The 12,934-nt window shown below is 46.4% G+C and overlaps 1 protein-coding gene across 6 annotated transcripts in view; it reads right to left on the bottom strand.

Annotated features, from left to right (window-relative positions):
• CNTNAP2 (contactin associated protein 2) overlaps positions 1-12,934 on the bottom strand; it is a 1,225,886-nt gene that overhangs the window by 60,162 nt on the left and 1,152,790 nt on the right. Inside the window, exon 20 of one of the 6 annotated variants that reach the window (XM_072964287.1) lies at positions 4,329-4,567. The exons of the other annotated variants lie outside the window; for them this stretch is intronic. Coding sequence (XP_072820388.1) covers positions 4,416-4,567 — 152 coding nt within the window. The 3' untranslated portion in view covers positions 4,329-4,415. Of the gene's footprint in view, positions 1-4,328; positions 4,568-12,934 lie in introns of those variants that run through there. 6 annotated transcript variants of the gene reach the window in all.

Consider the following 12,934-nt stretch of genomic DNA (forward strand, 5'->3'; position numbering starts at 1 on the left):
CAGAGAGAGACACCACCTTTCATTTCATCATTATGAATAAAAGGCTAAAAACACCAGGGAAGCAACACACGGCAGCTCCTTCGCGCGGCTGCGTCAGGGCGCCATGAGGCCAGAGTCATGCAGAGAGTACTTGCCACCAGGACTTGGGTGCTCACTCGCCCCCAAACACGCTTGCATTACTTCAACGATGTAATGTCAAGAAACAGAGTATGGTGGGCTACTTCAAAAACGTTTTTACACTGAAGGTCAGTTAACCATTCAGCATCTCCAAGAGCCACCGTCAGACCCTTCCTTGGCCAGGATGGAGGGGTGAGAGCAGAGCGGTGCGGTGCGTCTGCGATCGTGGCCCAAGATGGTCAAAGGATGCCTTGAAGGTGGGCAGTCAGTTCCATTTCTCCCTCCCGCCCTCCCACACATCTACTGAATGCTGTCACGCGCCAGGCAGTGTGCTAGCTGTTGGGGAATCTGTATCCACGGCAGGGTTTAGGTAAGTCCGCAGGCCATTCCATTCACCCACTTTTCAATCCAGATTGGTTGAATGGTCCTCACTGGGCAGATGCTGGTTGGCACAGGGAGCGTGGTGGTGAGTTCAAGCAACGTGGTCCCACCAGGCAGTGCGTAAGGGCTGTCTCTGGGGAAGGAGAGCTGGGGAGGGGCCCACACCCAGCTCTGGGGCATCAGGCAAGCTCTGTGGATGAAGTGATGTCTAGCCACTTGAAGGATGAGTCAGAGTTAGTCAGGCATAAAATTGGATGAAGAGCGTTCCACGAAGAGGAAGCAGGCTGTTCAAGGGCTCAGACGTGTGAGGGGAGGAGTGAGCACTGACTGTAACTGCTGGTATTTTCGATTCTTGTCATCCAGGGGGTGCTGCTTAGTGGGACGGCTGATCACCCTTAAACCACCCAGAGCCTCGCCTCCCGACCTTCCCCTTCAAAATCCTCTTCCAGGGTCCCCTTGGTTGCTAACAGCACAACACTGGCCTCTCCACCCTTGCATCCTGGGGCCACCAGCTTCAATTGGTATCCTGCCCCCTACTGTGCTCGGCACCCACTGCCTGTGTGTTTACTTCCCGCGCTGTCTCCCCGGTCTTATTCTCCAGCTGCATGGTACAGGACTGTCCAGCGCTTGCCGCAGAGCCTGGTCCACCCACAGAAGGCTTTCATCAAACGTTAGTTGAATAAATAAAGAATGACTGTGCTTCAGCCACTCAGGACTTCCTGACCATCCTGACCTCCTTCCAAGCATTTCCTTGAGCTTCTGATGCCTCTCAAGTCTCTCTCCCTCTCTTCCATCCAGGACATATAAAAATGGAGTTTAATTTCTTAGCTGATAGCGAAAAACTTAGCAATGACCCTTGAAATCTGTCAGCAGTTTCCAGAAACACCAGCGATTCCCAAGATCATTAGACTGCTCAGTCCTAGGGAGCCTGGCGGGTGTCCTGGTCTATGCTCGGGGCCCCAAGTCCCTCTGCAGACGGGGGGGAGATGTCTCAGGATGGACCCCACCTATCCCTCAAGTAGCGTGGAGAACGTGGTGGTGGAGAAGTGGGCCAAATCCAATCCCTGTGGATGGTTTGGGTCTTTCTAAGAACAGCGACTGGGCCAGGGGCCCAGCCCTGTTTGGAGGGTGGATGTGAGGGATCATCGGTGACTCCTGCTGCCACTACTCAGGTCCTCAGAAGATGCTCTCCATGACTGCACGTCGCTAAGGCCTATGGAGCTCCTCCGAGAGACTGAATATACAAAAGATAACAGCCACACCGTATGTGACAACAGAACACGGACCACAACCAGCAACCAGCCCAAAAAGTCAACCCACTTCTGTAGCAATCGGCCAACTTAATAACTGCCAGCTTCCCTGACTGTTGTCCTCTTTTCCAACTGAGGACCAACCAGACAAAGCCAAATATATCCCCCCAGTCAATCACCTGGGATGCCTAGCTTCTCACCAGCCTGTTCCAGCTTCTCCAGGCCAGCAACCTCCAGTCAGGGCACACCTGAAGCCTTCTCCTTTTTTTTCCGCCACAAAGCCTTCCCACTCCCTACCTACCTTTGATTCTCTGCCAAACATAAGTGATGGTATCTTACTCACTATGGCAAGCTCTGAATAAACGGCCTTTGCTTGTTCTCACTTGAGTGATCTTTGTTTATTCCCACAACTTTTTTTTTCCGGAAGGCTTTTTTTTTTTTTCGTAGTACCTGGAATACGATGTTGGTGGAAGCTGGAGTTGAGGGAGGTATCGCCATTCCTTCACAACTTTCTAAGACCCTAAATACCTCCTATCAAACAGAAACAGGGTTCCTCAAACAGACGAGCATTTAAACATCTTGGGAAGATCCTTCACCTTTAAACTCTAGACCAGTGTTGGAAGATCTATGTGGGTTGGACCCAGAGTTGAGATGATCAGGTTTCCATGGGAACAGGAGTCAGGAGGTGGCGAAGGGGTGGCTTTGTGATCCCGTGACCAGATGCTCTAATTCTGCTGTAATTCTTGAGTTTCCATTCAATGGAAACTCATAGACATTGACAGGTAACAAATAACTATGAAATAGTCTACCCAGTTTAGGTGTAATTTAAAAATAAAAGCAAATACAGTGAGTGCCTACTGCAATGCCAGTTTCAGGAGACTCAGGTAATCCAACCCTAGGGTTTGGGAGAGCGGCAACACCTGTGCCCCAGGCTGCTGGAATTTGACGTTGAGTGATACACCGCTTGTCACCACTTCTACTGGGGTGTGATGGGACAGTGGAACAATGAGGCAATTTACAAAAGGGCTTTGCTAAACAAGGTGTGTCAAACCTCATTTTACAGTATTGTTCTCTAATTACATGGCGATAAATGGGAGAAAATTCAGTGAGGATGCTTAAAATGGGGCATGTTAATTGGAGGCAAAATTCAGGGAAAGCTCTTCAAGCACTTGAGCTGAATTTTGAAATGCTGAAACACTTCTCCCCGGAAACCAATAAGCATGTGCTGTATCCTGCTGGGTCTCCACTTAGCACATCGTAGAGAGTGGAGCAGCACACAAGGCATCCGCCTGGGCCCGCCACCTGCAGGCCAGCCCGCGCCACCCTCCGGCCCACAGCAGCAGCCTCTGGGGCCAGGGCAGACCCCTCCTCGGTGGTCTCATCCTTTTAAGCGTGGGCGCTTTGCTGGCTCATGTAACCCACCAGGTGGCTGGGAAACAACCATGTCGGGGAGAGACACCCACCGCACTGGATGCTGTGATGGCCATAAAACTGCACTGAGCACACAGCACACCCGACTCTCCCGAGATGGGCAGGTGCCCTGTGTACGCAGGTGTGAATGGTAAACCTGTGACCCACATCTGCCGAAATGCTCCAGGGGTTCCTGATCCCTTCGGGGCCAGTTTATTTCCTTTCCTGGAAAGCTGTTTTCCCATTTCAGGCCTTCCAAGAAGAGACTAGATTAGGAAAGCCCGTATGCCCGACAGATTGGTCAAGAGCCCTGGGGGTAGGGTAGGATGGGGGTGCAGATGTTACGAAGAGAGGCCCGAAAGATCTGAAAGGAATTCTGTATGAAAAATATGTTCTTTTCTGTTGGAGAGGACAGATCCTGAAGACCATCTATAGTTAGAAGAACAGGACCTCACTGGGAGGACAGACCCTCGACTTAGCCTCACGCCAAATGATGGAAAAGGGTTTCCAAAGGATGGTCGCAAGCTCTCCGTTCTCCCAAAGCATCCTGACAACCGGGTCAGACTACGGCGATGAGTATCATGTTTCTTATTCCTGGCTGCACATTACAGTCACCCAGAGAGCTTTAAAACACCTGGATGCCTAGGTCCCCCTGAAATGAACTCTTTCTGGTGCACTTGGGTATCTGCAGGTTTTTGAAATCTCTCCAGGTGGTAGTAACGTGCAGTGAGGGTTGAGAGCGTTTCGGTTGGACTAACGCAATAGGGAAGTCCGGAAGTGAGGGTGGGTTGCTGGAAGCACTTCCCCTCGGGGCATCCTCAGATGGTGAATGGAAGTCTATTCACGGGTGTAGCCATCCATCAACCTCTCTCTTTCACCTTCCATTCTGCACGCCCTACGGCTGGGGAAGAACACAGCCTGTCTGAAGTTCTCGGCCGTGCGGAGGAGGATGAGTGCCCCAAAAGAACTGGGGTCCTACGAGGGAGGAGAGAGAGGAGATGGTTCTTGGGAAGGCACCCACTGGCTTTTGCCACGTGCTGGCAGATCTACTACTCCTGAGGTCTCCCCAAAATTGCTAATTAAAAGTTACGTGTTTATATGTTGCTATTTTAAAATAAATCTATTGGTTTGGGGGTCAAAGATTTCAACAAACAAACAAATGAAAACGAATCTGTTGATCTAGGGTTATGCGTAGAGACGTGGGCACAAAGGGTAAACAGTTGGAGCTTCCTGGTGTCTCCTATGCAACTTTCTCAATTAGAGGCTGGAATGATGTTGTTTCCACTGGAACTGAGAGTAGCTTGAATACTGGAGAGTCTCTCCCCTTTCTGCTTCTCCAGAATGTCCATTCCAGACATTCTCAAAGGAGGGACAGCACCAGATGGTCATCGTTGGCTGTGACCTAAGTCCTTAAGTTAGAGAAACAAATGAAATTAAAACCTGGGTGGATTCTGGAACCTCAGGCTAACTCTACCCCGTTCTGTTTCTGAAGGTCACACAATGATAGGTCTTTATCACGTCCTCTTACAACATCAATAGTGCAATGTTTTCTTAGGAAATTTTGAACAATAAGCAGACACTGAGGCTGTGAAGGTGGAAAACATACTTCAAAACTGTATTAAAAGAAGTTCTGTACCACTGCTTTCTGAGGCTCTGGAATGTCACACAAAAGGAAGGATAAAAAACTGTTTATTTCACTCTGGGTGAAACGGCCTCACTCTGGGTCAGGCTTGCCACTGGCTGGCGGAGAGGGTTTGCTGTGCGTGTGAAAAGCTGACTCTGCGAAAAATGAGGCAATTGATTAGTTTGGCATAGTTTCCGTGGTTTCAACATAACCGAGGAATAAACGATACAAACTTTTAACTTCCTTCTCTACAAGAGTAGAATGGGTTATGGCTTCCTGAGACAACAGGAAATGTATAGCTTGAACTCTGCCCCTATTCCTGGCACAGGAACTCCAAAAACCCGTGTAATTTCCTAAGTGATAGAAGGACGAAGCACATTTTGTGTTCTAATATTTGGTCTCTGATCCTGGTGCCAGACTCACACTTCCTAAATCCCTTGGAATCTTCTGGGTGATAGAGGTGTCTTTTATGCTGATGAGGTGACTCCGGGTGAGCTCCTGGGTGGGGGTTGGTCACCGAAAGATCGACTCACGATGAGAAGCTTGGAGTTTTCAGCCCTACGCCCCATTATCCGGAGAGGGGAGGGGGCTGGAAATGCCGTTAGATCGATCATGCCCATGTGATGAAGCCACCACAAAAATTCTAAGTTATGGGGTTTGGTGATACGTGAGGTGCTGGGAGAGGACACGGAAATTCCATACCTTTCCCACACACCTTGCCCTAAGCATTTCTGCCATCCGGATGTTCATCCACAGCCCTTATCAGAACGCTTCTATAATAACTTGGTAAGCATCAGGGAACTCTTTCCCCGAGTCCTGGGTGCCACTCTAGCAGGTGAACTGAGCCTGAGGAAGGGGTGGTGGGAACCTCTGATTTTCAGCCAACTGGCCAGGCGCACAGGTGACAACCTGGACTTGCAATCAGCCTCTGGAGTGTGGCGGAGGAGTCTGGGGGGACTGAGCTTCCAATCTGTGAGATCTGACCCTATCTCCAGGAAGACAGTGTCCGAACTGAGTTAAATTTTCGGACAACCCAGCTGGTGTCACTGAGAATTGCTTGGTGGGGGAAACCCCCACACATTTGGTCCTGAAACAAAGGACAACTGAATTTTTTCTAACACAGCTTCTCAATGTCCTTAAATGTTCTGCTTCCTATTGTTTTGTTCATTCAGCGAATCTTCTGGAGCACCTCCTCTGTGTCCCACCATCACAGGTGCCGGGTATATGACACAGAACAGGACAAAGAGACCAAAACCTCTGCTCTCATGGAACCTACGTTCTCCTGGGAGGAGAAGAGCCACAAACAAGTCAGGGAAACAGACAGGGTGCTGGGGGAGAGCAGGAGCTCCAGGGAAACGACCTGGGAAGGGGGGAGGGCACGCCTGTGAAAGGATGTGCAGCGTCCAGCCAGAGGTCATGGAGGGCCGGGAGACGGCGGCCTTGGAGTAAGGGAGTACAGATGGCTTCTGAGAAAAGAAATGTTCACGTCTTGAGGTAGAGAGAAGTCTCCTGGCTTGTACACGAATTCACTTGAATTTGATGCTAAGACAGCCTGTTTGTGGCTTATCAAACATACATTGTCCACCTGCTTTAATTGTTAAAGAAAAGGGCACACTGGCCAGAAGTAAAGAATGTCCATGTTAAAAATACAAATTAAACGCCCCTCTTCCTGGGACGCCAATGCTGGTCCTCCTGGGATATTAAGACTCCCTTCCCAGGTGCCAAGGCCATGCTGACCTGTTGTGTAGGTGCTAGTCTGTGTTTTGTGTTTTTTTTTTTTTAAACTGTGAAGAAATATATCCTTGACTTGTTTAATATTCTTCATTCTGACAAGATACAAAACTGTACCGGAAACCCTGCTTCTCCAAAGCAGTTTCTCGGAGTCATCTGGGAAGCGGGCTCCTGGGCGAGTCCTCAGTGCGGCTCAGATGAAACTCCGTTCTGTCCCCATTATTGACTGTTTAGTGCTGATTTTCGTCGACGCTTCCCAGGGGAGACCAGCACCACATCTCCTCACCTGCCTCTTCACGGGTGGCTGCCTAGATTCGACGCCTATGACACAGCGCCTTCATTTGGAAGATTAACAGGACTTCAGAGACAGCTAAACTCCCTCCAGCCTTTTGAAACAGGCAGGCTGACAAGGCTGACCCCCGGGGTGGCAGAGAGGGGAGTGGCTGTTCCAGCCTCCTCCGTCTTTACAGTTCTGACGACTGATTTTACTCTCTTCTAGTTTCTGGCCTGTAAATGTTAGTGTTTTTAAAAATTTACTTTATATATTGTTTTGCTTCTTTGAGGGGGAGGTAATTAGGTTTTTATTTGTTTATTTCTGATGTGGATCTGGGAATTGAGCCCAGGACCTTGTGCGTGCTAGGCACACGCTCTAACGCTGAGCTATACCCTCCCCCTTGGCTGTAACCTCTCCCTGGTGTATTTAAGAGCACACGTTTGTGTAATATACACAGATGGTGACTATCTTGGTATTAGGAAAGTGGCTAGAAACCAATTCATGCATCACTGGGGAAGAAGTGGTCCCTCATAAAGAGTTAGATGTAATGTGAAAACCCACCAGTGGACGAAGAGGAGCTTGAGTTAAGGGTCCACATAAGAGGAATGCAATTTAATTCCTCCCCTGTTAACTGGTCACTTCATATGGGTTCAGAAAAGTGAAAAGTAGGCCCAGTGGGGTAATAAGGCGGCCACTTTCAAAAGAACTACACCCTCCTAGAACCACGCACAAACTGGGTTTGTTAAGCAGCACAAAGGAATCCATGACTGGGAAGCCAAGCGGCACAGAAGGAAGGCGGTGGACTTTCAAGACAGGAGGTGCTGGGTGTGAACCATGACTGCCTTCATCACTTGGCAGCTAAGTGACCTCAGACAGGGTCACTTAACCTTCTGAACCTCAGTTTCTTGGCTTGTAAAATGGTGATAATACATCTGTCATTATAGAGTTGTTTCGCTAAGCCCCAGGAGGATGGTGAGCGTCATAGAAATGTCATTAGTCTAAGGAATGCCACCAGCAATTTGATTTATGTGACTCAGAGAGGGGAGAGATTTCAATGGTTTGGCACATTTGGGGGAAGATTTCTGGAATGAGGCAAATTTCAACCAGGGCTTTGAAGAGGAGCAGACTTCAGAAAAATGGAAAAGATGGGTTTGCGTGTTGGGGGGCGGGGCTGTTCTCCGAACAAAAGTTGGGGGTGAAAAAAAAGAAAAAGACAATAACAAATAAGCTTATTTAGTTAACAGCTGGGAAAACAGCTTGGATGGAGGGTTCGGAGTAGGGAAGGAGAGAGAAGGTTGACTAGGTGAATACATAACCAGATTGCAGAGGCCTCAAAAGAATGTCAGCAACATTCTATTGTACTGTTTTGTCGTCTTGTTGTGTCAAAGCAACCCATTAACTCCTGGATTTCAGGAAAAAAATGTTAAACGATGCACTGAAGTACAATTTTGCGAGAAGTCCACTTCTCTGGCATCCGGTTCTAGGGTTACAACAAAATTTATTTACAAGACAGTTATCCTAGAGACAGTCCACCTAAGCATGTAAATGTGGACACACCTAGAAGTAGATTCCTATTTCACACCAAAAATTTGGCAACTTAGAGCTGCCATGCTCTAGCAGGAACATTTTTTTTTGTTACTTTTTTTTCTTTCTTTCTTGAATTCCCCTCAGAATGTACAAGGGGGTGGCAAAAGGGAGTCAAAATGTGCAAGGGCTGGAATATGGTCACAAAACTTAGGGGTTTTTTTTGGATGGTTTCCCCCAATTTTAAGAATTTACAGTTCTCTTGATAAACCTCAGCTAGAATTCTATTGTGGTTTATAAATGATTACTTAGTTTTTCTTCTTTCTCTTTCTTCTCTCTCTCTTTTTCTTTCCTCCTGGAGTAATGTTCCTAGAATGAGATACTGCATCTAAAAACTAGGGGAATGTATTCTCAGCATGTCAAGAAAACATTGAGAGTATCTTGCCTGATAATTGCACTGTCCACATTTTGTAAAATGCACGAATTCCTTCTACCTAGGCTCTCAGGAGACTTTGCTCCTTTGCTGGGAGAATGCATCCAACCTATACATTAGCCCAACGTTGCTTTGGGAGCTATTCTGGGTAGCGTGTATGCATAGCTTCCTTTAAATGGGAAATACCTATGGCTTGTTAACCATCTTGCTGGATAAATCCGACCATGATGATGAGCTATGTTAACCTTCCTTCTTTTACTCTGGGAGAGCGACTCTGTCCCTCCTCGTCTGCCACCCCAAGCCTGACTTCCAGTCCCACTAGTAGTACAACCACGGAGAACTGAATCCGAGCTGATCGCCTTCCTTGCTGTTTTGATAGGTTTATTTTTCTGGATTCTGAATCCTAAACCTCAAAACACTTTGGTTGGAATTTCTGCCTTCCATGTTGTATTTCACTGTTTGAAATCATTTTCAACTCTCACAGCTTGCCAAATAAAACTCCAAATCCCTCAACGTGGGCTTTCAGCATTTAGGATCTTACCAGACTGCTCCACATCACGCACACCATCTACTGCCACACTTGCTACCTGCCCCGCCTTCTGGCTTTCTGCATCAATGTCTCTGTTGGAGTGGGCACCTTGTCCGGCTGCTCCTCCCGTTACTAGAAGTAACCTTTATACTCTGAAAGCATATGTATCACATAAACTGCCAATTCATCAGCCTCTCTAGTCATTGGCAAATGCCCTACATTGACAAGTAGTGTCTTCGACAAGTCCTTCAGCAACAGCTTACAATGCAGCACCTTAAGAAGCTGTGCCTACGGACATACAACCCTGAACACGCCCGACCTCGTCTGGTCTCAGAAGCTGTAAAATCAAATACTTCTTACTTTCTACCAGTTATTAAATTAATCTTTGCATATGTCTTAGTCTAGACTGCAAGGGGTTTAATGCCAGTCACCTTCTCTGATCCACCTTTGTTGTCATTTCAGTGTCTGGGACAGGTGTGACGTCTAGTGGATACCTTAACAATTATTTAACCCTCCTACACTGCTGGTGGGAATGTAGTTTGGTGCAGCCATTATGGCAAACACTATGGAGATTCCTCAAAAAACTGAAAACAGACTTACCATATGATCCAGCAATCCCACTTCTGGGTATATATCTAGGGAAAACTCTAAAGCAAAAAGACACATGGACCCCAGTGTTCATAGCAGCACTAAATACAATAGCCAAGACATGGAACCAACCTATATGCCCATCAACATATGACTGGATAAAGAAGTTACGGTCTGTATATACAACGGAATACTACTCAGCTATAAAAAAGAATAAAATAATGCCATTTGCAGCAACATAGATGGACCTAGAGATCGTCATTCTAAGTGAACTAAGCCAGAAAGAGAAAGAAATACCATGTGATATCACTCATATGTGGAATCTAAAAAAAAGGGACACTATGAACTCATCTACAAAACAGAAACAGACTCATAGACATAGTAAACAATCCTACGGTTACTGGGGAAAGGGGGTGGGAAGGGATAAATTTGGGAATTTGAGATTTACAAATGTTAGCCACAATATATAAAAATAGATTTTAAAACAGTTTCTTCTCTTTGGCACAGGGAACTATGTTCAGTATCTTGTAATAACCTTTAATGAAAAAATATGAAAATGAATATATGTATGTATATGCATGACTGGAACATTGCACTGTACACCAGAAATGGACACATTGTAATTGACTGTACTTCAATTAAAAAAAACCCAACAATTATTTATTGGATCCATCTTGGATCAATTACTACCTGCTGTTCCCTTGGTCCAGAGCCAGTGAAAAGAAAATAGACAAAATTTCTAGAGAGAATGAGAATGAAGCTTATCCATCCTGCAAGATCTGAATGTGGTCTCCAAAACCCTCTCCTTTGGTCCACATGGCTCAGAGGGAAATTGTACCTCCGCCCCTGGGAGGGCAGCACGCTCCTTAGCACCTTGAATGTAGGAGGGGAATTGAGGCAATGTGCTTGCCCTCTCCAGGTAAAAGAAGAGTGTATTCGCTTAAAGCCACACCCCAAGCACAGTTCTGCCTAGCAGAACTGATGGTACGAATGAAATGAACTTCTGGGATACTGAAAAGCCAGAGAGGGTGTTTGTATCAATAATTATTTTTGTCCTAAGAGTTATAAAACTTTCCCTCTAATTCACCTTTACGGTAAAGACCTATGATGACAACATGATGATCTTTTCATCGTGGTCGTGATCTATTTTGCAGGAAGAAAATATGCAAGAGCTTTTAATGGGACCGAAAGGAAAAAGCAGTTCTTTGTTACAGAGTCTATTTCCCATGTGTTGCTGCTGTCTAGCAAATCACTAACTACAGAATCAACTCAATCAATATGCTTTCTTATCTACGTTAATAGCCAATTCATCAGTCCCCACCCATCGACAAATAGCTTCCACTGACAAACTGTATATTTAATAATATATTCCTCAGGAACAGCCTATAATGCAGTCAAAGCGGCCTGTTATGAGGAAGTGATTAAAAAGAATCCTTTAGGAGAAGAGGTTAGAGCTCCTTCCCTAGTGTTTTGATTACTGATAACTTGGAAAATACAGGCCAGAGTGGGTAAGCTGGGTTAACAGAGAGAGGTTTTCTTCCCTCAATCTGTTCTTTCCTGACCATCATTCTGCCGCGGAGAAGGACAGCGACGCTGCCCTTTCCCTCCGCCCTCGAGTAATAAATTCCTCTTGTCTGATGAAGAGTCAAACCCAGGCGCGGGAATGTAGAATCTTGATGAGGCTGTAACTCCTAATGCAAGGAAATACACAATCACCCATTCAGACCACGAAGCCCACTGGCAAAGGTTAACAGTGTTCCTACAATTTACATGCCAAGCCAGCTGCTTTGCTTAAAAACAAGCCTAGTAGGAATGCTTTCGGGTGGGCGAGACTCTCCAGGGGTCTAAGTGTCCAAACACCGAGGTACGAACACTCATAGCAGTTTAGGAGGTTTGTGGCCCTTTCAGATTCACAGAACAATCTGACTCACCACGTTTGCATTTATTTTTTCTCAGATGCTTCCAGACAGTTGCTCTCTTCCCTTTCTACTTGTTTACTGCTAATCACTAGATTTATTAGGAAAAAGAAATCACACGAGCTACACAGATGGGTAATGTTCATTAACACCCACCATATTCACGTTGAAGGGTGTGAACACTCACGTTGCTACGGAAATGAGACTGGGGAGGGGAGGAGGGGGCCGGCAGCCATGGCAGCAGGTGACGTCATCGCACTGGGGAGTAGATCTTAAAGGATGCGGAACGTGAGCTAACTCGCTCAGGTAGTTTTCTCCGCAGTTGACTGATCTGCAAGATGCCCTCTTGATTCCAAGGGAGGACAGGCTCTCGGAGGAGAGATCAGCTCAGAGACTTCTCCAGAAATGCATTCCAAAAGCCAGAGGGTCTACTGGGCTTTGAAGAAAGGACCATCCCTGCAGTCTTGCCGTCCATCACCTTGGTTGAGGATGAATTTAAACCTGAGCTCAGGGCAACCAAGACTTTCTTTATTGTTCAAGCAAACCTGTGCTTTAAAACACCTGTGGGTATAAAACCCAGGTGGGCTCTAACCTCGCTGTGATACGAGGATCAGTAACAGGACTGCAGTTTACTTTGCTAACATTTTTGTTTGTTTGTTTGTTTTGTTTTACTTACATGTACCTGTGATCAGAAGAATGACACTGTGATTTCAAAATGTCTGCTCCTCTATTTTTGTGCAGGGAGAAGGCATCCATGGTTATGGTTATGCAACTTCATTTGGGATCTGTGGGGTCGTTTAATAACCCCATCATGGCTTCAGAAAAAAAAATACAGGGTTGCCAAATGACGCAGAACTATTCCAAATAAACGGTCTCCCCCGTATAAGGAAAATGAAACCCTTAAGCGCCAAACTTCTTCTAGGTGGGAAAGGCAGCTCCAAATTTTTCTTTCTTTACTTGCTGCCTTAAAGTGAATAACAATTGTCTTCTCTTGATGATTCTAGTTATATATACACTGGTACCTCCAGTGCTATTTAGGCTGTTTGCTTTTTTGCAAAATGAGGTTACGTGGATGTCTGACCTCTCGTATCTTACTGTTTATCTTCCCTCTTGCTGATAAGCATCTAGCTGCCAGTTCTTACTCTAGTCTATGTGCC

This window comes from Vicugna pacos, chromosome 7 (genome assembly GCF_048564905.1).
Source record: "Vicugna pacos chromosome 7, VicPac4, whole genome shotgun sequence".
Lineage (NCBI taxonomy): Eukaryota > Metazoa > Chordata > Mammalia > Artiodactyla > Camelidae > Vicugna > Vicugna pacos.